Below are 27,024 nucleotides of genomic sequence, written 5' to 3' on the forward strand. Positions count from 1 at the left end.
TCATTTCAGAGGGCTCTCTCTGCTTTCCCTGCCTCTATCCCATACCACCTGTTGTAGTTCAGATCACATTACAAGGATACAGTGGTCAGGATGAATGAAACAGTGGCCAACAGATCGTTTGTACACATATCAAGTTCCCAAATGGAAGGCCATGTCAGAAAGGTAGAGGCGGCAGCAGGAAAGCTCTGGGAAAAGCAGACTTGGTCACTGGCTCTCAGATCATTCATATCACACATGGTTTACATTTCAAGCATTTGCTTGAGTTATAAAAGTACAGCAATCTCCCAAACAAATCAAACTAGAACTTCCCCTTTTCCCTCAAAACTACCTCAGCCTCAAGCATCCCCTTTCAAAGCAGTCAATGTTATAATGGTGCCCTCTGGTGTCTCAGTCACAAATTGCCATTTAATGCCACCAAACCAAACCCAGAAGACTCTTGATTAACCAACCATATGGACTAATTTATCTAATAAGACTGGAAAAATGTGTTTAGATGAAAACCCAACCCCAAAGTAAGCATCTTGAAATAAGTGGCTTCATCTAAGGGCAGCGAAGACTGGGGGACAATCTAGGAAGGAATTTTCACATTGACTTCTGAAAGCTTGAGCTCTCTTGAAATCTGATTGCTTAAAAAGACAAAGAATGCAACTTGAAAATAAATATATTCACAATCTGTAGAGTTATAGTCTCCTTATGACCCCAACGCCCTTGGGAGTGCCCAAGAAACTCAGTGAGTCTTTAAAATGCCATAATGTCATAGTATCTGCACCATGAACATAGTATACTCCAAAAAGAAATAAATTCTTTAACCAGTGTCCTACAAATCTCCATGTGGACTTGCTTGCATTTTTCTGGATCATTTTCATTCTTCTTACCCTAACCTCAAAGTTCTTAACAAAATACACTCATGGCTGGGTGTGGTGGCTCACGCCTGTAATCCCAGCACTTTGGGAGGCTGAGGTGGGTGGAGCACTTGAGGGTCAGGAGTTCAAGATCAGCCTGGCCAAGATGGTAAAACCCTGTCTCTACTAAAAATACAAAAATTAGCTGGGCACAGTGGTGGGCGCCTGTAATCCCAGCTATTCGGGAGGCTGAGGCAAGAGAATCACTTCAACCCGGGAAGCGGATGCTGCAGTGAGCAGAGAACACGCCAATGCACTCTAGCCTGGGCAACAGGGTGAGATGCGGCCTCAAAAACAAAAAACAAGAAACAAACAAAAAAATACCCACTCATGTTTAAGCAAACAAAGAGGTAAATATACACACATTCCACTACACAGATCTGTACACTTGCAAGCACATTGACTAGAGATACACAAGTGGTAGAAGTAGTGAATGTAATTAAAAAGGGTCTACTTGGTCACTTTTATGGGTAAAAATAGTAAGACCCAAAGATACTATTCTGTGCTAATATTAAAGAATCTATAGATTAAAATTCACTGGCTTCAAGTAAAAAAGGTCATATTTGTTTTCAGGCCTGAATGTGTAAAGCACTAAAATGAAGACTGTAGCTCTCTAAATGCCAGCTGAATACTTTCAGGTGGGGTGTAAGAGAAGAATTTAAGGCAATCCAGTAGCTAAGATATTTCCAATTAAAGCTTTATCTTTCAGAGCATGCTCTATTTCCTTCTCTTCAATCTTGAAAAACACCTGTAAAGAAGAGAAAAGGATTTTTCACACTGGAGAACTCACAAAAGCAAAGTTGTCACTACACAAACTTATACCATATTAAACTTTTCTCACAAAAGACAAAAGTCTCTACTACTTTTTTTTTCCAATGGCCTGAAAAAATATTCATATCACACTCCCATCTTTACACACCTTAAACCTTACCTAACAAAAATCGACTGGTTTAACTAATTGTGGTCATCTCGTTTAACAATAAACCTTTACTTTAGCATCACTCTACAAAATAGAACAATTAAAAATACTGTCACAAAAAAGCAGTTGTACCTTTGTCAAACGGGTTTCCTTGTTTCTCTTTAATCCTAAAATGCCCCTGGCTTCCAAGAGCCCTGAAAGTGACAAACACTCTGACTGGTCCACAGCCGCCACCTGCTGTTTGCGACAGACTTTACCGTAGGCTTCATATAACTGGTAGGAAACAAGGGAGAACAAATGCTGCTTAAAAGTCACATTGCTTATAGCCTTTAATCATTTAAGAAACCTGAGTCTGGGTTTGCAAAAACTTATCTGAATACCCTATTTCTTCCTCTTTTCAATAAAATCCTTGAACAGGCTTCTGCAGATATTCCCGAAAACCTATACAGTAATGTAGGAAAGGGGCTTTATGTATTTCTTTTTTTTTTTTTTTGAGACGGAGTCTTGCTCTTTCGTCAGGGCTGGAGTGCAGTGGCCGGATCTCAGCTCACTGCAATCTCCGCCTCCCGGGTTTTACGCCATTCTCCTGCCTCAGCCTCCGGAGTAGCTGGGACTACAGGCGCCCGCCACCTCGCCCGGCTAGTTTTTTGTATTTTTAGTAGAGACGGGGTTTCACCGTGTTAGCCAGGATGGTCTCGATCTCCTGACCTCGTGATCCGCCCGTCTCGGCCTCCCAAAGTGCTGGGATTACAGGCTTGAGCCACCGCGCCCGGCCGACTTTATGTATTTCAAAGAGAGATGCAGAAATGAAGGGGAGTATGGGGAAAAGATTAATGGTAAACTCTCAACCACAACCCAAGGGAAATAGGTGCCTTTTATATAGTACCAGTATTAATTCTTACTGTTAAAATCCATTTTAAATTCATATCAGCTGAAGTATCATAGGCCTTTTGGAAAATACCTGCTCTGCAAAGCAGATTCTGATCTCTACCTCCGCTCTGTCTGCTCCATCCCAACTTACCTTCCCCAGAGTGACCTCTTTGATTTTCAAATGCCTGATCAAGAGCATCAAAGAGCAGACCAAGATCTTCTGCTGTAGAGGGAAGGAATCTTGTGCTCCTTGGCTCAAGGTCATCCTATTACCATCAACTTCTGACATGACTTGGGATATGTGAATAAGACCAACCCTCTTGGGAATCAGAGGCTCAGAAGGTGATTTACCTATAAAGTAAATAAGTCAAGCTTAATTCGATTTCTAAAATATTGTGTGTGTGTATGCATGATGAGACAGATGATATTAAGTTTGAGCTAAAGGAAATTCAAGTACGGTCACATGGTGGCAAAGCAGAGTTTCTCTCTAACCAGAGGCCAAAGGATGAGAGATAACGCTATTCTCTTAAGGATGTCAAAATAATGTGGGATGACTTGAAAAGTAGGGTTACCCTTTCTCTGGGCCAAATAGTGAGCTATTTTGTCTTACGGAATGTAATTTAATGTCAGAGGGACAAAACCCACCTCGTGAAAGGACCAGAGAACTATTGTTTTTTTTTGTGGGGGGGGGACAGGATTTCTGTCGCTCAGGCTGGAGTACAGTGGCACTAGCATGGCTCACTGCAGCCTTGGTTTCCTGGGCTCAAGTGATCCTCCTGCCTCAGCCTCCTGTGTAGCTAGGATTACAGGTGCATGCCACCATGCCGGGCTAGTTCCTAGTATCTCAGAGGTATAGAATAACAGAACCTTGAAGCAAAGATGGTGACTGTGCTTGGTAATTAAGAAAGGAAAAAAAAAAAAAAGACTGGGTGCAGTGGCTCATGCCTGTAATCCCAGCACTTTGGGAGACCAAGGTGGGCAGATCACTTGAGGTCAGGAGTTTGAGACCAGCCTGCCCAACACAGTGAAACCCCGTCTCTACTAAAAATACAAAAATTTAGCTGGGTGTGGTGGAGGGCACCTGTAATCCCAGCTACTTGGGAGGCTGAGGCAGAAGAATCACTTAAACCCGGAAGGCAGAGGTTGCAGTGAGCCAAGATCGTGCCACTGCACTCCAGCCTGGGTGCAAGAGTGAAACTCTGTCTCAAAAAAAAAAAGGAAAAAAAAAGTTGGAAAATTAAATTACCTAATATTTTGGATCAAATGAGTGGCTAAATGTGGCGAGTGAAGTCACTGCCATATCAGTCCTTCAGAGGGCTTCCCCAAATGACCTTTGAGGTTTGGTTCCCTTGCCCAAGTTGATCAGCAGTAGAGCAACACTTGAGAAAATGTCACTAGATATGCTAGCAGATGGCACCATCTTTTTTTTTTTTGGTATTTTTTGTAGAGATGGGGTTTCATCATGTTGCCCTGGCTGGTCTTGAACTCCTTAGCTCAAGCAATCTGCCCTCCTCGGCCTCCCAAAGTGCTGAGATTATGAGCGTGAGCCACCATGCCTGGTCAGATATCATCATCTTAATAAAAGCCAGGGGTTGGGAAACTGCCAATAAGCTGCATAAGATATATCCTTAGCAAACTACTGCAGGAACAGAAAACCACATACCACATGTTCTCACTTCTAAGTGGGAGCTAAATGATGAGAACACATAGACACACAGAGGGGACAATACACACTGGGGCCTATAGGAGGGTGGAGGGAGAGGATCAGGAAAAATAACTAATGGCTTGAGCTCAGGAATTCATGACCAGCCTGGGCAACAAGGTGAAAACCCATCTCTATTAAAAATACAAAAAAACAGCGGGGTGTGGTGGTGCGTGCTTGTGGTCCCAGCTACTCAGGAGGCTGGAGTGGGAGGATGACTTGAGCCGGAGAGGAGGAGGTTGCAGTGAGCCAAGATCACGCCACTGTACTCCAGCCTGGGTGACAGAGCAAGACCCTGTCTCAAAAAAAAAAAAAAAAAGACTATGGCCTCATCGTTTGTAGATGCATGAATTCCAAGACAGAGAAACGTGCTCTGTAACAACCTTTGCCTGAAGTTACTTCCTGAAATCACTTGCAGTTGTCCCACAACAATTTACTTCTATAATATTACATTACCACAAAGGGATGCTGCAGAGGACTAATGGAGAAACCGGAGATCACAGATCAAGTAAGAGAATCTTAAAACTGAACGGAATTTAGAAGTCTATTTTTACTCCCTATCCAATGGCCGAGTCCTCTCTAAAACAATCTCAACAAGTGGCATCTATCCAGCTTTTGTCTGAATATCTTCAATGCTGGAGAACCCACTATGTTTCAAGGAAGCCCAGTTAGTTCTAGTTATTAGACATTTTCTTCTTATATTTAGTTGAAGTCATTCTCCCTGTAGCTTTCTGGAGCCATTAAAAGCCAATCTCGGCCGGGCGCAGTGGCTCAAGCCTGTAATCCCAGCACTTTGGGAGGCCGAGACGGGTGGATCACAAGGTCAGGAGATCGAGACCATCCTGGCTAACACGGTGAAACCCCGTCTCTACTAAAAAATACAAAAAACTAGCCGGGCGACGTGGCGGGCGCCTGTAGTCCCAGCTACTCGGGAGGCTGAGGCAGGAGAATGGCGTGAACCCGGAGGCGGAGCTTGCAGTGAGCTGAGATCCGGCCACTGCACTCCAGCCTGGGCGGCAGAGCGAGACTCCGTCTCAAAAAAAAAAAAAAAAAAAAAGGCCAATCTCAACCTGGTATGGCTCATGCCTGTAATTCCAAAGCTGTGGTAGGCTAAGGCAGGAGAATCACTTCATCCCAGGAGTTTGAGACCAGCCTGGGCAACATAAGGAGACTCCTCCACCCATTGACTCTACAAAAATTTTAAAATTAGCAGTAGCTGGAGCTGGGGAGGCTGAGGTGAGAGGACTGCTTGGGTCTGGGAGGTTGCAGCTGCAGTGAGCCATGATGGCACCAGCCATAATTGCACACTGGACTCTAGCCTGGGAGACAGAGCAAGACCTTGTCTCACACAAAAAGAAAAAAGAAAAAAAAGAAAAAGAAAAACAAAAAAGCCAATCCCACACAAACCCGAAGTCAAAAGATAGAACTTACAACCTCTTTACCTTTTTAAATTATGTTTGTGCTAGTGGTGCTCACAGGGGCCAGTGACAAGCCTAAATGTTACTGGTGGGGGAAAAGGAGGGAAAGGGAATAATCTGAAAAGTTGAAATGGAAGAAGAAACCAGTATCTAAGTCTATACATTGGTATATATTGCCTACTATTAGCCTAAGCACTATTTTTGGCTACTTCTGAAATAGTTTTAATTATTTTATTTTAGCAAATTGATGAAAAAAAGAAAGAATTTCATGCAGAACTATAATGCCAGAAACAATTGTACTAACTCCCAGCCAGTGTAGGAGTGAAAAAGAAACAATCAAATTTTACTATTCTGTTTATAAAGACTAACACTGGATATCAAATACTGTAAGATATGTAGTTCATGGCCATTTTACATTTGCCACAAACAAAACAACAAGGCTGAGGGAATGGAAAATTAATTTTGTCATTTGTGATAGCGTGTAGCTTACTGTAGCAGTATAATATTTTTACCTCTACCTTCTAGATTTCTTTAAAAGCTTGAGATATTGGGCCGGGCGCGGTGGCTGACGGCTGTAATCCCAGCACTTTGGGAGGCCGAGGCGGGCGGATCACAAGGTCAGGAGATCGAGACCACGGTGAAACCCCGTCTCTACTAAAAATACAAAAAAAAGCCGGGCGCCGTGGCGGGCGCCTGGAGTCCTAGCTACTCGGGAGGCTGAGGCAGGAGAATGGCGGGAACCCGGGAGGCGGAGCTTGCAGTGAGCCGAGATAGCGCCACTGCACTCCAGCCCGGTGGACAAAGCGAGACTCCGTCTCAAAAAAAAAAAAAGCTTGAGATATCTATCCCAAGTTGAATTTATAATTTGTCTTATTATTATTCTTTTGAGACAGTCTCACTTTGTTGCCCAGGCTGGCAGTGCAGTGGCACGATCTCAGCTCACTGCAACCTCTGCCTTTCCGGCTCAAGTGATTCTCCTGCCTCACCCTCCCAAGTAGCTAGGACTACAGGCACACGCCATGCTTGTCTAATTTTTTTTTTTTTAACTTTAAGTTCTGGGATACATGTGCAGAATGTGCAGGCTTGTTACATAGGTATACATGTGCCATGACGGCCTGCTGCACTCATCAACCCGTCGTCTAGGTTTTAAGTCCTGCATGCTCTCCCTTCCTTTAGCCCTCACCCCTGACAGGCTCCAGCGTGTGATGTTCCCCTCCCTGTGTCCATGTGTTCTCATTGTTCAACTCCCACTTACGAGTGAGAACATGTGGTATTTGGTTTTCTGTTCCTGTGTTACTCTGCTGAGAATGATGGCTTCCAGCTTCATCCATGTCCCTAAAAAGGATATGAACTCATATTTCTAATGGCTGCAAAAATTTTAAAATTTTGTTGTAGAAACAAGGTCTCACTATATTGCCCAGGCTGGTCTCACAATCCTGGGCTCAAGCAATCCTCCCGCCTTGGCCTCCCAAAGTGCTGGGATTACAGGTGTGAACCACCATACCTGGCCTCACAATTCTTGTTTTTTTTTTTTTTTTTTGAGATGGAGTCTTGCTCTGTCGCCCAGGCTGGAGTGCAGTGGCTGGATCTCAGCTCACTGCAAGCTCCACCTCCCAGGTTTACGCCATGCTCTTGCCTCAGCTTCTCAGGTAGCTGGGACTATAGGCGCCCGCCACCTCGCCGGGCTAGTTTTTTGTATTTTTTTAGTAGAGACGGGGTTTCACCGTGTTAGCCAGGATGGTCTCGATCTCCTGACCTCGTAATCCACCCGTCTCGGCCTCCCAAAGTGCTGGGATTACAGGCTTGAGCCACTGCGCCGGGCCTCTGGCCTCACAATTCTTTTACCCAATTCTCCCTTATTTATCAGGCTTTGCTTTCACCTATATTGAGACCTAAAGTCCATGCAACCTAAGCACCCAGAGAGCTGATCCAACCTCATTGTCTACAAGTTTCATTTCTAGAGCTTGGAAAGAAAACTTACTCTGTCCCAGCCATTTATGCAATACCCTGGGAACTCATTTCCAGTAATGCATGAACTATAGTACTGGCAGGCAAGATTGAAATAAAGTAGATGAAACAGACTAAAAACACAGACACACATAAAAATGGGTGAGTTTGGATTTAACTATGTTCATTTCATCTTTCTACCTCTTTCCTCAGAAAAGCTAAGCTTCCAGTTACAAAGGAAGACAAGAAGAAGATAAACTACTTACATTCAGACAGTGGTTTGAGAACAGTCTGGCTTTTGACATCTGACTCTACAATTTCAATAGCTCTCCTATAAAAAAAATTTCTAAAATTAATTTAGTCTGAGCCAAACCAAACACCATACCAAACCACCAGCCTCAAAAGCAGGCACATTAATGACCATTGCTTAAAGACTGCAACTATGAACAATAGTCATGTAGGCTAACATGGTTTAGCCTATACATATCCTATGTATAACTTTAAAATTATGATGTTTTATAATTTTAAAGCCCCCAAACAAAACTGGGTTATTTCTCAGATAAGGGGACTTAATTGCTTTGAAATAATTCATGGACGTCAGATTTGAGAAACTTCAATGGTTTCCTCCTAATAGATGCCAAGTAGGTCATCATACATTAAGCCAATGATAACATTTTGGATGAGGAGAAAATGTCATGGGTAGAAGAGAGGATATGTAGTGTGGGTGACTAACTAAAGGGAGCCAGCACCACCCATACACACCAAACCTAAAAGAGATATCTTCAGTTATATATACATAGGATATGTGTAGGCTAAACCACGTTAGCCTACATGACAATTGCTCATAGTTGCAGTCTTTACCCAAGTAGTTTGCTGATTAGGGGAAACTTTCAAATTCAGGATCATGCAATCTAGCAATAGGAAGAGCTTACTCTCCCACTGCTCTCTCCAAAGTACTTTGCCCACAGGAAGCCATAAGCCAGACCTGGGTCTTCTGCATGGCAATAGGGGGAGGTTGGACCAGCAGGCCAGCACAGCAAGTATCATTTTAATGGACCCAGCGTCCCTACTGGGAAGGAAGAAATTTCATCAGTCAGCACAGAGGCTTTCCCCAGCAGGAGGGGCAGGGGGATGGGAAGGGAGAAAGAGGTCTGGAGTACAACTATGGGGGACCACCAACTGGAGGGAAGAAGGGGTGCTCACAAAAGGAAAGGAAGGGAAAAAGTCTAAAGGCAAAGATGGTTCAGGTCCATAAATAAACCTGCTTGAGACCAGCTAATGGAAAAGTAAACTGGAGTCTTTTTTAATACAAATGTAATTAACCAATCTATAATCACCACAGGGAGTGCCAGCAACATCTCATTTGTTTCTCCCTCTGTAGGTAATGGACTGATAATGTTTCAGACATTAACACGGTGGAAATCCAGAGCTCCCCACTGAGAAACAAGTCCTCCTTTCTGAGCGTAAAAAAGTAGCAGAACAGAGCCTCTTAAGCCACATTCACTTGAGTTACATGAGACAATTAACAGCATTTCTTTTTGTTTTTAATAAAAGGAGGCAACAGTGCCATAACTCACCTGCAAACATCTAGTGCTTTGCGAACATCTCCTGAAACAGCAGAGACTTTGCGGGCACAGAATTGAATTGCAGCATTGTCCAGAACCTGATCTCTAGATACCTTAAGACAAGACATAGAATATGACAGTTTGAACTATAAGATTCTCCCTTGGTAATTTAGGTCCCAAGCATAAATATTTTCACATTTAACCCTAAACTTGATTGGCAACTCTTTAGGGTCAAAAAGATGCCTTTTCTTCTCATAAATAATGGAGATATTTGAGAGTTTTCACACATTTAAGCATTTTGTACGGATGTGGTAGAAGTTCATAAATGCAAAAAAAGCAATCAGAACTGAAATTAGCAAAAATAAAAAATCTATTTAGTTACTTTCAACAGAAAAAGTTTTTTCATAGGCCCTATTTTTTAAAAGTCATTAAAGAAAGCACTTGAGGCCAGGTACAGTGGCTCACACCTGTAATCCCAGCACTTTGGAGGCCAAGACAGGCATATCACCTGAGGTTAGGAGTTTGAGACCAGCCTGGCCAACATGGTGAAACCCCAGCTCTACTAAAATATAACAATTAGCTGGGCGTGGTGGTGGGTGCTGTAATCCCAGTTACTCGGGAGGCTGAGGCAGAAGAATCGCTTGAACCCGGGAGGCATAGGTTGTAGAGAGCCGAGATCGTGCCATTGCATTCCAGCCTGGGCGACAAGAGCAAAACTCCATCTCAAAATTCCTCTAACTCCTGATTTTATTTCAACACTGAGACACCCAGTAAATGAATGAAGCAGAAATTCACATAAAAATGTTCTCACTATGGTCCATAGGAACTTCTTGCTCCATTAATAAAGCAATCAAGGCAAAAATATTTTAAAACTATTGTTAAATTTTCCTAGCACAGGTGATCCAAGGAACACATAATTTGGCAAAACAGTTAGCACTGACCTGAGTAAGTCGATCTTGCAAAATAGCGACTATCTGATTTCTGGTATAAGGTGGGAAGTTCAACAGCTGTGGCTTACATTTTTCTCTAGCTTGAAGCCTAGGCAGAATTCTATCTGTGAGATCCAGGGTATTAGCAATACCTAAGGAGGAGATCAACAACATTGATCATTGGTCACATTATCCTAAAGGGAAAACTAAATCCTCTGAAAGCTAAATAAATTTCCAGTTATAGAATCTAGCATCTTAATGTTGCTTCCCAGTTGTCTCCTACTCCATCCCAGTTGATAAGATATATCTATTAGGTAAGATGTACCTAGTCATTTAACTTTCTTATTTTGACAAGGCAGAAAGCTGGTTTAAGATAAATTAGTTGATAAATAAGCTGAATATATATTTTTAAAAAAATACTTTAAAACCACCATGTAACATTAACAATTGAGCACTAACCAATCAGCACCAAGCGAGAATTGCTCAGCCATGGCCATTCAAATAGTGTGTACAATACATCCTGGCCTTTGCTGTCCAGTTGATCCATCTCATCCAATACCAACACACTATAAAAAGAGAAACAGTTAGAATCCATATTCACCTTCCTAACCCTCTAATGTTTGGTATAGGCTGACTTCAGGTCACTTTCCTAAAGCTCAGACCAGTTTAAAGATCATAATCTATCCTATCTCTAGTTACTGCTACAAGGATACTCCACATCATCTACAAGTAATCCAATTTAAAACTAGGTGTATCTTCCTTCTCTTCTTTCCCTTTAAGCTTATGTAACTATCCTTCAGAGAGCAAATATACAAAATGTACTTTTTATGGGCAACAGACCTTGCAGATTTTCAGAGCAACATGAAGCAGAACAATACTTACATCATGGGGCCCTTCTCTGCAGTCATATGTTTTTCTAATTTCCTCATCATGTCCTTCCCAGCTGGCTTGGATACCTCTTCCTGACAAATCTCCTGAGCAATAGCTGGGAATACAGCCTGGGCACTCCTCAAGGACATGCAATTCAGCATGATAGTTTTAAAGCCTTTCAGTTCCTTCTGGAAAAAAAATGCAAACATGGTAGTTATTTTGGCCTCAGAAAACAAAGATCTGATAGAGCCTAAAATGTCTTTAAAGAGCTAACAGCACGTAAGGAAGCTCTACTTTCATTTGGAAAGACTTAAACAATGAAATTACAAATGTCTTGTTTTGAAGAAACCTTCAATCTTCTAAACTTCTACTCTTTCTTTTCTTTTCTTTTGGAGAGTCTCACTCTGTTGCCCAGGCTGAAATGCAATGGCACAATCTCAACTTACTGCAACCTCTGCCTCCCAGGTTCAAGTGATTCTCCTGCCTCAGTCTCCCAAGTAGCTGGGATTACAGGGATGCACCACCACACCCAGCTAACTTTTGTATTTTTAGTAGAGATGGGGTTTTGCCCCGTTGGCCAGGCTGGTCTTGAACTCCTGACCTCAGGTGATCCACCCACCTCAGCCTCCCAAAGTGTTGGAATTACAGGCGTGAGCCACCACACCAGGCCTACTCTTTCTTAACTCTTTTTTTTCCTTTTTCTTTTGAAATGGAGTCTTGCTGTGTCACCCAGGCTGGAGTACAGTGGTGCAATCTCAGTTCACTGCAACCTCTGCTTCCCAAGTTCAAGTGATCCTCCTGCCTCAGCTTCCCAAGTAGCTGGGATTATAGGCACCTGCCACCATACCCGGCTATTTTTTTTTTGTATTATTGGTAGAGACAGGGTTTCACCATGTTGACCAGGGTGGTCTCGAACTCCTGACCTCAGGTGATCCGCCCACCTCGGCCTCCCAAAGTGCTGGGATTATAGGTGTGAGCCACTGTGCCTAGCCCTCTTTCTTAACTCTTAAAAACTAAGTGCTGGCCAGGCACAGTGGCTTACATCTGTAATCCCAGCACTTTGGAGGCTGAAGCAGGCAGATTGCTTGAGCTCAGGAGTTCAGGACAAGTCTGGGCAACATGGTGAAACCCTGTCTCTACAAAAAATTAGCTGGGTGTAGTGGTGAGTGCCAGTAGTCCCAGTTATCCAGGAGGTCGAGGTGGGAGGATCACCTGAGCCCAAGAGGTCAAGGCTGCAGAGAGCTGAGATCACACCACTGCACTCCAGTTTGGACAACAGAGTGAGACCCTGTTTCAAAAACAAAACAAAACACCCAAGTATCATTTACCAAGAGCATCATAATTCAGACTCTCAATGTACCTTGAGGTCTTGCAGAATCCGGCTTAAGCAGGCAGTTTTTCCAGTTCCAGGAGCACCAGAAAGGTAAAGGCTTCCAGCTTTTTTCCCACAGATGTGTTCCCTCAGGAAATTCCTGATGACATCCATCTCCCTTTCCCTGGCAGGCAGCCGATCTGGGACAGCTGTGTTCAGGACCAGCTTTGCTTGCTGGTAGCAAGTGCCTGTGCCAGACATAAAAGGTCAATTAGACACAACAGAAGGTGACTGAGAAGACCCATTGGGTGGTTTCATTTGGAGTCATCAGCCTTGGTTACAATGGCTGCACTAACAGTTGCCATGGAAGAACAAACCTTCTTGCTTGAATAGTCTCACACATGCAGATTCTTTCTCCAGTAGGCATCTCTGCTCAGAATTTGTTGTGATCTCTTGACTTTTTCTAACTGAAGAAAGTATTTTGTTTTGGTCAACTTTGGCTTGTTCTCTTTTGCTAGGAGACTTAATTGTCAGCTGATTGTCAAATACCAATCTTCGTCCCTTAAGTGTACGTGAGTGAGGGGGACCATTCTCTTTCTTGCCTTGCTTTGGTGGAGAACAAGGAGGTAAATGGGGAGTGTTGCATAGGTTGTCATCACCTGAAACATAATAAAATCAAAATGTAGTCACTCATAGCATTGGATAGTAAAAGGATGTGCAAGACCTCTGCCTCTCCCAGAAAGAGGTGAATTTCTACCTTAGAACCACCAACATAAAATGCCTTCTCACTTAGCAGCAAATATTGGCCACAAGATGGCACCACTGATCTTACTACAGTAGTGCCCTCATCCACGGTTCTAGTTACCCTCAGTCTGAAAATACTAAATGGAAAATTCCAGAAATAAACAATTGACAAGTTTTAAATTGCATGCTGTTTAGTACCATGATGAAATCCCACACCATCCTACCAGAGACATGAATCATCCCTTCAGCCAGCATATCCACACTGTATATGCTATCCACCCACTAGTCACTTAGTAGCTGACTTGGTTATCAGATCAAAAACACAGTATACATAGGATTTGGTACTATCCTCAATTGCAGGCATCCACTGGGGGTCTTGGAATGTATCCCCCATAGATAAGTGAGGACTACTGCATTTAGTAGAAACCAAACGGGTTTTACCAGGATGAAATTATAAGGCTGTTTTGAAACAGGTTTTCTCAACGTTGGCACCACTGACATCTTGGACCAAATAATTCTTCATTGTCAAGGAGCTGTCCTGTGCATTGTAATGTTTAGCAGCATCCCTGGCCTCTACCCACTATGCCAGTAGCAACACCCAGCTGCAACAACCAAACATGTCTCCAGAAACAACCAAATCACCCCCCCATTAAAAACAAATGTTCCAAAACAAGAAAGAATTACCAACCATTGTTCTAAAGGACGGAAAATATCCAGCATGTCACCTTTTTGTTTCTTTTACTTTCACAAATACTGAGGTTAAGTTTCATAATACCATGTAACTACAAGGTAACTTAAAACACTAACAGAACTAAGTTCAGCATTAAGGAATTGAAGATCAGACCTATTAAGTAGTTCAGAAAGTGACCTCAGTAAGTGGCTTAACTCTGGAGTTTGGTAAGCACTTAGCAACCATTCTGAAAATAACTAAAATGAAGAGTAGTCTTAGGTCAGGAGCGGTAGTTCACGCCTGTAATCCCAGCACTTTGGGAGGCTGAGGCAGGTGGATCACCTGAGATCAGGAGGTCAGAGACCAGATTGGCCAACATGGCGAAACCCCGTCTCTACTAAAAAAAAAAAAAATTAGCTGGGTGTGGTGGTGGGCGCCTGTAATCCCAGCTACTTGGGAGGCTGAGGCAGGAGAATCGCTTGAACCTGGGAGGCAGAGGTTGCAGTGAGCTGAGATCGCGCCATTGCACTCCAGGATGGGAGATGGAGCAAGACTGTCTCAAATAAAAAAAAAAAAAGTTTTTTTTTTTTTTTTTTTTTGAGGCAGAGTCTCGCTCTGTCGCCCAGGCTGGAGTGCAGTGGCCGGATCTCAGCTCACTGCAAGCTCCGCTTCCCGGGTTTACGCCATTCTCCTGCCTCAGCCTCCTGAGTAGCTGGGACTACAGGCGCCCGCCACCTCGCCCGGCTAGTTTTTTTTGTGTGTGTTTTTTAGTAGAGACGGGGTTTCACCGTGTTAGCCAGGATGGTCTCGATCTCCTGACCTCGTGATCCGCCCGTCTCGGCCTCCCAAAGTGCTGGGATTACAGGCTTGAGTCACCGCGCCCGGCCAAAAGTCTTAACTAAACTTAGAAAGCTCCTTCAAAGGACACACATCTTACTGAGAAAAGAAAGGTCACGAGCTGCTAGTGAAAAAGTGATATAATGGATGGTTTACCCAGACGTTTCCTGGGGCTGAGAGGTAGGGCTTTTACACGAGGAGAACAGGTTACAGCTTGAACATTTGTTGGTTCTAGTTTGGCATCACTTGAGTTTTTAGTTTTGTTCAATGCCCGAGACAACTTCTTTTTTGGAAAACTGATTGTAGCCTGTGCCTGGGATCGGGTTTGAGGCATGATGGCAGCACAGCTAGATTAAAAAAAAATAACAGGACAACTAGTCAATATGTGAAAGTGAAGAGAATAAATGAATTTATACTGATGATTAACACTTATTTCCTAAGTAAATTATGTTATCACAATATTTTAGCATTCAGTTTTGCTTCACATCCAAATCTATGCAAGAACAGCTGACATTTGTTGTCTACCTACTACGTGGAAGCCGCTGTTATAAACACTTTAGGTACCAATTCGTTTAACAACTATCTTAAAGAGGTAGGTACTACTATTAGCCTTTATTTTACACATGAGAAAACTGAGATAAACAGTGGCCCAAAGTCACAGAAAAACAGATATGTAACCCCAGGCATTCTGGCGCCAGAGCCCAAGTTCTTAACCAATTGAGCGATGCAATAAGAAGCTACCTGAAATAGGCAGGGCGTGGAGGGTCACGCCTGTAATCCCAGCACTTTGGGAGGCCGAGGCGGGCGGATCACCTGAGGTCAGGAGTTCGAGACCAGCCTGGCCAACATGGTGAAACTCCGTCTCTAGTAAAAATACAAAAATTACGGCTGGGCGCGGTGGCTCACGCCTGTAATCCCAGCATTTTGGGAGGCCGAGGCGGGTGGATCACGAGGTCAGGAGATCGAGACCATCCTGGCTAACACGGTGAAACCCCTTCTCTACTAAAAATGCAAAAAATTAGCCGGGCGTGGTGGTGGGCGCTCGTAGTCCCAGCTACTCGGGAGGCTGAGGCAGGAGAATGGCGTGAACCCGGGAGGCGGAGCTTGCAGTGAGCCGAGATCGCGCCACTGCACTCTAGCCTGGGCGACAGAGCGAGACTCCGTCTCAAAAAAAAAATTAGCCGGGCGTGGTGGCCGGCGCCTGTAGTATCAGCTATTAGAGGCTGAGGCAGGAGTATCGCTTGAACCCGGGAGGCGGAGGTTGCAGTCAGTGAGCGGAGATCGCGCCACTGCATTCCAGCCTAAGGGACAAGAGCGAGACTCCGTCTCCAAAAAAAAAAAAAAAAAAACAGTTACATGAATTGATTTATATAGAACTTCTAATTCCCTCTCTCCAGGCACGCGGGGTGTCTTTACCACCAGTTCAGCCCAGCATCCGCCACATTTAGTCTCTTCTCTCCCAAGCCCTCACACTGCAGTTCAGTCTTCCCTCAGTTCTCTCCGCCTCTGCACTCAGTCCTCATTCTAGGCAGCTCTCAACGCACCCCAGAATATTTCCTTCCTACAACTTTCAGCTCCTTCACACCACGCACAACTGCTATAACTACCCCGAGGGCACCTGCCCTTTCCCTGATCCTGACCTCAGACTGCCAGCGAGCTCAGCTCTTTTACCTTCACTTTATCTCGGGCCTCGCCGGAACCCGCAGCCTTCACGCAACTTCGCTGCCTCACAAACCCCAGGCCTCCTCGAGCAATCCTCTCCTTCCCACCTCCTCAGTGTAGGATCCTTCTCACGTCTCTCACACGCAGTCTCAGGGACTCACCACCACAAGCCCCTGAACAAACTGCACAGCGGCAGCAGCAAAATCCAGCCGCGCTCGCGCCAAATTCGAATGGCCACAGTGTTCCCACCTCCCGCCAAAGCCCGGCCTCGCTTCTGATTGGCTGTAGTCACAGCGCCGTTCGCCTTGTGCACCGCCTCTTTTCTTGCTTCCAATCCAGTAGAAGAGTTACAGCCAATGAGAGAGCCCCAAGTCTTAGCGTCACTGTGAGGCCATGACTACTGTACGGGTGGGAGGGACTCTACATCCGGGGCCTCGATGGAAAGACGCGCTATCGCTGCAGGGCGACTCTGGGTAAGGCGGGCCGGCCCCGCCGCAAAGCACGGTGGGAGGCGTAGTCTTTGCTGCCGCGCGACTCTACTTCCGCGCTCTTCCTTCGACTGGATGTGTCAAGATGTGGTTCCCCTTCTCACTGCCGAACGTACCCATTTGCATCATCCTGATGGGCTAGATTTTCAGAACTGCTACATGATACCTACCGTTTTGGGTTCTGTGCACCAGGTATGATGCTAGGCACTTTACTTACCTCTCTAATGCTCAACCTCGCAAGGTACAAAGCAAACCTGTATACAAGGTTAGAGGTCACAGCATCTTGGTGACAGCGAAAAGCCTAGGATCCAGATCTACTGATGGCTGAACTAGTGATTTTTTGGATAAAGTTCTACACACCTACATAAAGAAAAACTATGCTTCATCATAGTATCTCTTGATTTGTGCTTCAAAGATGAGAAACAAGCCAAATCTTTGCTTGTATTTCGTTCAACGTAAGAATATTATGTTCTGTGCACCTTCTTACCATTAATCCACACATCGTGGGGAGAGAATTATGACCCCTTAATTTTAAAATCTTTTATGGCGAAACACTAGGGTTTCAGGGCCAGGGAAGACAGCTATATAGAAGAGGCAAGCTGAGTTTTTAATGAAAAATATAAATTAGCGCAGTAATTTGGAGGCCAGCTTCCAAAGCCAATAACTCATCTAAGCCTCAGGCTCCTTTAGAGGCCAGAACCCAATTCTAGGTGATGGTAAACATTTATCTTTTACCCTTCAGTAACAAATAAAATAGAGCCATAAAGCCTAGAAAGAGGAAAGCAACAATATTACGATCATCAGTTAATTGGTACCTAGTTCATGAAGAGAGCCAATGTTGAGTGCTTAAGTGTATGTCAGGGACTGTGCTCAGTATTTTACCTACATCAGCTTATTAATCTTCACAAGCACCCCCACGAAGCTGGTGTTATTTCGTTTTACAAATGAAGGAACTACAGTAGAGGGTAGTTCAGAAAACTTGCCCAAGGTCACACAACTAGTAAGTGGAAAAGCTAGAATTTTAACTCTGAACTCTGACAGAACATCAAACTGTTGACCACGTTATCACAGGGGGATGATTAGACAGATTCAGATTCTAAACAGGAAGAGATGGTGGAGTACATTTTGTGAAGGCTTTTTAGCAGCTGAAAACTCCAAAAGTGAAGAAAATGGGCTGTCATGAATGGAGAAAGTTACCACACAATGGAAGCTTTTTTCCTTCTTCTTTTTCTGAGACAGAATCTCGTTCTGTCACTCATGCTGGAGTGCTCCACCTCCTGGGTTCAAGCCATTCTCCTGCCTCAGCCTCCTGAGTAGCCGGGACTACAGGCACACGCCACCATGCCTGGCTAATTTTTGTATTTTTAGTAGAGGGGGTTTCACTGTGTTAGCCAGGTTGATCTCAAACTCCTGACCTCGTGATCCACCCACCTCAGCCTCCCACAGTGCTGGGATTACAGGCGTGAGCCACTGCTCCTGGCCACAATGGAAGCTTTTAAAAGGACTAGATGGTATTTCTGATGTCTTCGTAGGACAACAGAACTCAGGAAGCAACCTTCACTGTTCATATCTTTATAACATGGGCATGTAAAAATTGCCCCAGCCAGCTTTAAGGGGGTGGTTATGGTAAACAACCTACCTTGGTTACAAGGAGAAAGCAGAGGCAGCTATGAGTACTTAGCATGCATATTGGAGCCTATGAAAACACCAGGAAACGGCTGGGTGTGGTGGCTCACGCCTGTAATCCCCGCACTTTGGGAGGCTGAGGCGGGTGGATCATGAGGTCAGGAGATCAAGATCATCCTGGCTAACACAGTGAAACCCCGTCTCTACTAAAATACAAAAATTTGCCAGGCGTGGTGGTGGCAGGTGCCTGTAGTTCCAGCTACCTGGGAGGCTGTGGCAGGAGAATGGTGTGAACCCGCAAGGTGGTGTGAACCCGGAAGGTGGAGCTTGCAGTGAGCGGAGATCAGGCCACGCCACTGCATTCCAGCCTGGGGGAGACAGCAAGACTCCGCCTCAAGAAAAAAAAAAAGAAAAAGAAAAAGGAAAAGAAAGAAAACACCAGGAAACATAGCAGTGGTCCAAGAAAAGCCTACAGGTGTAAATGACCACCGTGGAAGCAGGCAAATAATCTCAGAGTGTCAGGACTGAAAGGTTATCTACTTGAAGCTTTTCCTTTGCACTAATAATGAGCCTCCAGCAACGTGATGGGTACACATCATATTGTTTCTTGCTTCTTGCTTCTTGTTTCTTGCCTTTGTTTTTGCTGTTTCCTGTGTCTGGAATGTCACTCGCCTTCCATCTTCCCTGGCTAACTCTCATAAAGCCTTTTAATACCCTGCATAGGCTTCTCCTGGTAGCTATCCTGAAGTCTACTAACTATGAGTTCCTTGGAGTCAAAGACCATGTCTTAGCCTTGCACAGTGGCATGCATCTGTAATTCCAGCTACTCAGGAGGCTGAGGTGGGAGGATCCCTTGAGCCTAGTTTGAGGACAGCCTGAGCAACATAGCGAGACCCCATTTCCAAATTGGAAAAAACAAAATACTTTTTTTTTTTGACATGGAGTCTCACCTCTGTCACCCAGACTGGAGTGCAGTGGCGCAATCTCAGCTCACTGCAACCTGTCCCCCCCGGGATCAAGCAACCCTCCTGCCTCAGCCTCCTGAGTAGCTGGAATTACAGGCGCCCATATTTTTAGTAGAGACAGGGTTTCACCATATTGGTCAGGCTGGTCTCGAACTCCTGACCTTTGATCCACCTGCCTCAGCCTCCCAAAGTGCTAGAATTACAGGTATGAGCCACCACGCCCGGCAAAAAAAGACTTTTCATCTTCATACTGTAGACGCCTGGTACACAGTAAAGTGTACAATAAGTGCTTGCTGAAGGAATGGAAAGGACATTCTTGCCAAGTGGACATCTACCCTTTGCATAAACACTTGTGGCTGGAGAGCATATACTCCTTTAAGTCTCACACCCTTACGCCTAGGAGTGGAGAATGAATTCAATTATGTGTGAAAACGATCCAGACTGGGCTCCAGTGATGTCAGAGGCAAAGCATATCCCCAGTTATCCTCTGGGGCAGTCAGAATCCTGAGGTTAACATATTTCTAGTTCTAGTTCATTTTCCATAGTTCCTTTACCTCTCTTTGCAGAGTACTAGGAAGTTGGAGACAGGCAGCTTCCTTCCAGTGGGTCACTCAGTTCATGGTTAGATTGGGTTGGGAAATACTTAAGAGGCACATTCACGGCAAGCAGCTCTGCCTCAGTAATGGAGGGAGGAAACTAGTGTCCTTATCACCTGCTAACTCATACACAGTATCATGGATAAGGAATCAAATCACACTGGAAGAACCTGTCTGGCATCCTTTTGTGTGTGTGTGTAGACATACACACACACGCACTAGCAATACCATCACAATAAGACAGAATGAATTATAGGGTTAGGAAGTCGAAGGTCATTTAGGCAAACTCCATTTGCAGGCTATTTCAAATCGGAGGAACAATTCAATCAATAAACAGGTAGTTTATTAACCATATTAATAACAATGATGGGTCAAATAATCAGGGATTCAGCCCATCTGGGAAGTACAGATGAAAATGAAAGGAGTCCTTTTTTTCTCTCCTCCCTCCCTCATCCTCATAGGTTTTTATATCTAAATTATGTGAGAGTGATTCATACACACACCCATTATGAATGAGGAAGAGAAATAACTTCAAGACCTTTGCTAGTGATCAAAGTGCAAGTTAAGCTCATTAAGCCTTAGTGGTTATGCTGTCAGCTGACCACAGTAAGGAGAGAGTGTCTGGTTGAATTTTTACACCTAAAGGCAAAGTTCAAGAAAACCAGCTAAGATTCAGCTTAAAAAGCAGTGAGGAAAAACAGCCAACACCCATATAAAAACAGATACATACTTTCTGTATGCTTTGTCCCCACCCTTCTTTCCTGTAGCCTCAATTTGAGAATCTGCCGTGTAACACAGGTAGAAAGACTTATAAGAGATTCAAGGAAAAGGTCACAAGGCCAGGAAGCCTCTTAGGTTCCCTGAAATAATGCGCAAAGGGGAGTTAGGTAGAAATATAAAATAAGGACTGGTTGGGTGTGGTGGCTCATTCCTGTAATCCCAGCACTTTGAGAAGCCGAGATGGGACAATCACTTGAGCCCAGGAATTTTTTTTTTTTTTTTTTTTTTTTTTGAGACGGAGTCTTGCTCTGTCACCCAGGCTGGAGTGCAGTGGCCAGATCTCAGCTCACTGCATGCTCTGCCTCCCGGGTTTACGCCCTTCTCCTGCCTCAGCCTCCCAAGTAGCTGGGACTACAGGCGCCCGCCACCTCGCCCGGCTAGTTTTTTGTATTTTTTAGTAGAGACGGGGTTTCACCGTGTTAGCCAGGATAGTCTCGATCTCCTGACCTCTTGATCCGCCCGTCTCGGCCTCCCAAAGTGCTGGGATTACAGGCTTGAGCCACCGCGCCAGGCCGAGCCCAGGAATTTGAGACCAGACTGAGCAGCATAGGGAGACCTCATCTTTACAATAAAATTTTCAAAATTAGCCAGGCACAGCAGTACACACCTGTGGTCCCAGCTACACAGGAGGCTGAGGTGGGAGGATCACTTGAGCTTGGGAGTTGGAGGCTGCAGTGAGCTATGATCACACCACTGCACTCCAGAGCAAGATCCTGTCTCAAAAATAATAATAATAAAAAATAATAAAATAAGGACTATCAGAATCTCCCAGGAAGGGTAACTAGAACTCTAGAACTGTAATTTTCTTTTTTTTTTTTTTTTTGAGTGCAGTGGCATGATCTCAGCTCAGTGCAACCTCCGCCTCCTGGGTTCAAGCGATTCTCCCGCCTCGGCCTCTCAAGTAGCTGGGACTACAGGCATGCGCCACGACACCGGCTAATTTTTGTATTTTCAGTAGAGATGGGGTTTCACCATGTTGGCCAAGCTGGTCTCGAACTCCTGACCTCAAGTGATCCACCTGCCTTGGCCTCCCGAAGTGCTGGGATTACAGGCACTGGGCCATCACGCCTGGCCAACTAGAACTGTAATTTTCAAAATACAGCTGGAGGGCAGGAAAGAAGACCCCCAGGAAGCTGTAGATGACTCTGCCCAAGTCAGTAGATCTGCCTTTTCAAAAGACCTGGAATCAAACCACTACATTTACCCAAATTATGAGGCAAAGGTTTTCTCCCCTCTCTGTGCCACCACTTGAGGCGGTATTCCACACAAGAGTACACATTTTTCACTTTTTGTTTTTAAGCAAGGTTTAATTAAACTGCACGGCATCCAGAAGAAAGAAATGTACCAAAGAATCCAACCTGAGACCAGATTATACATTTTAGAGGGGGGGAAAAAATCAATGCTATTTGGGAGAGGGAGCACTGTAATCAGAATATAACTCCAAAATAAATCATACAATAAATTATTTTCTAAAAGAAATTGATCCACAGACAGATGAACACACACACACACACACACACGCATGCACACACACATGTCATTCTAGTCATTTATTCAGTGTTGACTGTGACTTCCATGCAGGGCACCATGAGAAAGGACAAAGATTAGACATGAGAAAAGAAGGCTAGGCCCCCTCTTGCCACCAGTGGAATGAGATTTAAGACAACTACAGAAGGAACCCACTAAGTTGCCAGAAACAAGAGTAGAAAGAAACAGCAGTTATCAAGGAAGATTTTAATTGCTTCAAAGAGGGGGGGGAAGAAAGCACAGAAATCTAACACAAGTAAAGGCACAATGAATGTGGAGTTGAATGGAACCAAACCCTCCCTACAGTTAATCTTTTTCATGTGGTTTTAATGGTGGTTGTAGTTTTGTTTTGTTTTGAAGAGATGAGCCTTGAAGGCAGAGTTATAATGGCCCTCGTCTCTCCCCTCCCATTCCCAAAATTAGGATAGCCTAACAGAAAGCCACCTTGACCACATGGCCAGGGACTGAGATTCAATGGGGAAAAAAAGACTGTAGCTGGAATGTGAAGAATTTGATTTGCAGTTGATTGCAGGTTGGGGTTCCAGAAGGACAGACAGCTCAGTGTAGTGCCATCATAGGGCCTCAGATGCCCACACTCCACCCCCAGAGCTTCACAAAAGGGAAGGACCCTGGAGTCGCCCTTCTCCCCCACCCCCATAAGCACTCAGCCTACAGATTATTTCAAGTGATCAGGAGAATTAAAACACACCCCAACCCTGAGTTGCTCTGTAGCAAGTCTATTTAAACTTTTTTTCTCACCTCTCCCTGGAGGTAAATCGGGGTTTCAAGTTGGGAAGCCATGGGGTGAGGGAGTTCCCCAGTGCAATGGCCGGTGACGAGTATCCTTGCCGCTGCCAGTTAGCAGGGCTGGGATGAGCTCCTGGAGACAGCAGCCTCACATCCATCAGCTAGGGTAGCCCTAGGTTCTCACTCTGTTGGCCTAGGCTGTGAAAATGATGGGGCTCTGCAGCTGGAGCAAATCCCCATGACAGAGAAAATCACACCTGGAATATCAAAGTGCTTTGGTCCAGGTTCAGTGACCAGAGAAGGGGAAGAGGGACATCTAGCTCATTTAAAAACCTGGAGGCCACCGCCCTGCTTCCCACACAGGGCAGTAAGAAACAACTATAAAGTTTTTCCCATTAGGGAAGAACATCACAAAACCAAACCCATACAAGGGCTTTTAACACAGCTTCCTGGTGCTTAGCTGGGAAATGTCTCTTCCTTCTGCGGGGGGACAAGGGAGTTAATGGGACTGGGCAACAGCCTCAACATGAGACCACCCAATCTTCCATGGAAGAGACGACATTCCCACAAGCAGATAAAAAAAGCAGTTTAAAAGGTGAGGAGTTTTAGTGCTCTTGTAGCCAGCCCACCTTAAACCCTATATTAGAAGCTTTTTACAACATAGAAAATAGACTGATAACTATGCAGATCACATTCCCATCTTCAATAGTAAATATACATAGTAATAAATCTATTATTAACAGCGGGACCAAATAATGTATAAGGCAAAGACATTTAAACAGGTGTTGTATCATCAACATGCTCTGAAAAAAACCCATCTGACTAGATCTAGACCCAGGCCTTTTTGCATGAGGCGGAGACAACAAGTACACAATCAATATCCATGTGACACAGTCCAAGTGCTGGGGAATTTGAGGGGCAGCGGGCCATGGAGAGGAAGGTATCAGCCCCAGTGAAAAGCGGGGGTTTGGCTTTACTCGTGATATTTTGATGCTCTGTGTGAGTAAAGGAGGAAAAAAAAAAAAAAAAAGACACTTTGATAATGTACAAAAGGCATCGACTCCCATTTCAAAAATAAATGGGAAGACTTCACAGTCAAAGTTTAGTCGCTTGTCAGTATCTGCCCTGGAACTCTGCTGCAGTATGAACTCTTGTACTCTCTCCTTTTCCCTCCACTAGCATCCCCTCTCTCAGTTCTGTCTGTTTTTTTGTTTGTTTTTTGAGACGGAGTTTCACTCTGTCACCCAGGCTGGAGCGCAGTGGCGCCATCTCCACTCACTGCAACCTCCGCCTCGTGGGTTCAAGCGATTCTCATGCCTCAGCCTCCCCAGTAGCTGGGACTACAGGCACGTGCCATCATGCCCAGCTAATTTTTGTATTTTTAGTAGAGATGGGGTTTCGCCATGTTGGACAGGCTGGTCTCAAACTTCTGACCTCAGGTGATCTGCCCACCTTGGCCTCCCAGATTGCTGAGATTACAGGCGTAAGCCACCACGTCCAGCAGTTCTGTTTACTTCAGGATGCTAGGGATACTTCTGGGAGATAACTGCTAACAGTTTAGAAAAAAGAATGATACATAAAAAATTATTAGGAAAAGTTTGGTGACACACCTAATCATGGTCTGTCCCAGAGTTAATGTGGTCTAGGGGATGGCAAAGGACAGCAGACCCCATACACATTACCTCTGCTGAGCCCTCCCTCACCTAGCACTGGGGAGACTTGGGTTTCACCTGGCACCATGCACAGATCTCTAGCCTGTGATCCAATCAACTGGAAAGGTCCCTAACACAGTTTAAGCCTGTGATGTGTGTGATTAAATTTTTAAGATAATTTTCCCCATCCATTTCAAAGAGTAGCCATGGTCTCCTTGCTCTCATGCCATGCTCTGAACAGCCTCTACACGTAGCAACAGTTGTAGAAAACCAAAGCATCTGGTGTGTCGAGCCCAGAAGCCCCATCCTGCTGTTGGAAAAAAAGAAGTCCTCGTCCAATCAGCCAACGACAGTTCCTACCTAGACTGGGGACCTCCATTTTTCTCTGTGCTCTTTAGGACCTGGAAGACAAAGAAACAACCTATGGCTGGCTGCCAAGGAAGATCTGCTGAACTGAGGCAAAACTCAGCAAAGTCTCTGTGCTTCCTGGCACAGAGGAGTATCTGAATATCCTCATGAGCCCCTGCTCACTTCTTCACCCTTCTGTACTCTGCTGTGTTAAATCGTGCAGTCCTGGGAAGGCAAGGGTGGTAGAGAAAGGAACAGGAAGAGTCTGCTCAGTCAGGTGGGCTGTGAACTTCAGTACAGGCAGGACTTAAAAGTCCTTTGCAGCGCCACAAAGCCAGCTCCTTCCATGAGGGGCTTCAACCTGCCCTTCTTTGTTATCCTGGAGCACCTTCCAGGGGCTGAAGGACAGAAAGAGCCACTGACAACTTCAGAGCCAGTCAGAAAAGACTGAGGGAGACTCAGGATTGAGGTTAAGGCCTAGGCCCATGCCCTATCTTCCTATCTCCCACCAGAGGTTTTTGGGGTTTGTGAATCAGGAATGAATGATGCCCTCCACAAAAAGTGACTTTTCCTTCGAGGGCATGGGCGGTAAGGGGGAGGAAAAACATCCCTCAGCCTAGCACCGTGAAGCAGTGGGGTGAGGGGTCCCAGAGGGTTCAAACGGCTCCTGGTCCCTTTGCTGCAGAGAACTGACTAGTTCTAAAATGGTCCTCGGTTTATTTTACCCTCTCTTTTTATTAAATGTTAAGTTCAACTGATTAGTATTTAGTGTTTATATCCAATTTATCCCTGGGGTGGTGGGGGCGGGCAGCAGGTGAGAACAAAAACAAAATACCCCTAAAATAAAGCAGACCCAATTCCTTGCCCTTTCTCCAAATATGACCTTTAAAACAGATCACTTCTTGGCAAACTCCTTTCTTGCTTCACTAAAAATGCTCCCCTCCCACCCATAAGTCCTGGTCATGTCAGCCTCCTAAATGATGAAATATAATATACCTGCCAAGCTTCCCCCACCGTGGACAGGAGAAGGAAGGAGTACCATTCCCCACCCTGCCCCAACAGTGAGTTACTTCATCACAACAAGGCACCTTTCCCCAAGAGGAAGGCAGGAGACACGGAAACTTGTTCCTCATGTGGCTAGCAGGGCTTGCTGGAGGAAGGATGGATGCAGGGTTTGAGATCCTACTGTCAATATAAAGAGTCTGGTCACCAAATCCAGAGACGAGATGCATAGATGGACGTGAGCTGGGAGGACACTTGGAGTCTAGGGGTTGGTTGCATTGGAGAAACATGTTAGGAGCTCTCATGCAGGTTTCAGGGGAATGGAAGGGACCATCTGAGAAGAAGAGAAGGTCCATCCTTTTCCTGAGGAACAGGACCAAGCCAGGCTTCACCTGAGAATGGGTGGCAGAGGTGGGGCTCCACGGGCAGCTGAAAAAAAAAACAAAATAAAAACCACACACATATAGGTCACCCACCAGAATCAAAACAACCCACACATTTCTAAAATTAGAGACAGGCTCTTTAAGCTAATCTTTAAAATCTGGGGACTAAGTTTTATTGTTGTTTTGCTTAAGAAAATGAAGATGAGAGGCCAGGTACAGTGGCTCACGCCTGTAATCCTAGCACTTTGGGAGGCCGAGGCAGGTGGATCACCTGAGGTCAGGAGTTTGAGACCAGCCTGGCCAACAAGGCAAAACCCAGTCTCTACTAAAATTACAAAAATAATGCGGGCATGATGGCACACGCCTATAATCCTAGCTACTTGGGAGGCTTAGGCAGGAGAATCACTTGAATCTGGGAGGCAGAGGTTGGGGTGAGCCAACATGGCGCCACTGCACTCCAGCCTGGGCGATGAGAGGGAGACTCCATCTCAAAAAATAAAAAGTCAATGAAGATGACGAGAAGCAATTTTTTTTTTTCTTTTTTTTGAGACGGAGTCTTCCTC

The 27,024-nt window shown here is 44.9% G+C and overlaps 2 protein-coding genes across 5 annotated transcripts in view; both read right to left on the bottom strand.

The window, feature by feature from the left end:
* Nucleotides 1-645: 645 nt before the first annotated feature.
* Nucleotides 646-16,915, bottom strand: CDC6 (cell division cycle 6). Of its 2 annotated transcripts, XM_033183132.1 has the most exons (13): nt 16,357-16,915; nt 14,842-15,032; nt 12,812-13,093; nt 12,483-12,682; nt 11,135-11,310; nt 10,712-10,818; nt 10,265-10,404; nt 9,336-9,436; nt 9,096-9,215; nt 8,025-8,089; nt 2,843-3,042; nt 1,954-2,094; nt 646-1,650 (listed from the first exon to the last, which is right to left on the bottom strand). In XM_033183132.1, exons 2-13 carry the CDS (start codon nt 15,017-15,019, stop codon nt 1,561-1,563), a joined length of 1,800 nt encoding a protein of 599 aa, XP_033039023.1. In that variant the 5' UTR covers nt 15,020-15,032; nt 16,357-16,915; the 3' UTR covers nt 646-1,560. The 2 variants fall into 2 exon arrangements, with proteins under 2 accessions (XP_033039023.1, XP_033039024.1); XM_033183133.1 differs by lacking the exon at nt 9,096-9,215 and having other exon boundaries at nt 1,219-1,650.
* A 5,726-nt stretch (nt 16,916-22,641) lies between these two features.
* Nucleotides 22,642-27,024, bottom strand: part of WIPF2 (WAS/WASL interacting protein family member 2) — a 69,134-nt gene continuing 64,751 nt past the window's right edge. The window contains exons 8-9 of one of the 3 annotated variants that reach the window (XR_004430591.1): nt 26,165-26,507; nt 22,642-25,129 (exon numbers count right to left, since the gene is read on the bottom strand). Coding sequence is in view for 1 of the 3 variants with exons in the window: in XM_033183134.1 (XP_033039025.1) it covers nt 26,467-26,507 (41 nt within the window). In the remaining 2 variants the exon portion in view is untranslated. Of the gene's footprint in view, nt 26,508-27,024 lie in introns of all 3 variants that reach the window. The other 2 variants (XR_004430590.1, XM_033183134.1) reach the window with 2 other exon arrangements.

Source organism: Trachypithecus francoisi, unplaced genomic scaffold (assembly GCF_009764315.1).
Source record: "Trachypithecus francoisi isolate TF-2019V2 unplaced genomic scaffold, Tfra_2.0 Lachesis_group20, whole genome shotgun sequence".
Taxonomy (NCBI): Eukaryota; Metazoa; Chordata; class Mammalia; order Primates; family Cercopithecidae; genus Trachypithecus; species Trachypithecus francoisi.

Bases quoted from the DNA above. Each gene is read 5' to 3' on its own strand.
- CDC6 (XM_033183132.1), bottom strand. From the start codon at position 15,019: ATGCCTCAAACCCGATCCCAGGCACAGGCTACAATCAGTTTTCCAAAA. The intron at 12,683-12,811 runs GTTTGTTCTTCC...TGTCTGGCACAG, and splicing joins GAGACTATTCAAGCAAGAAG to GCACTTGCTACCAGCAAGCA. The intron at 8,090-9,095 runs GTGATTATAGAT...TTTTTTTTATAG, and splicing joins TGTTGCTGGCACTCCCTGTG to GAGAGCTATTGAAATTGTAG.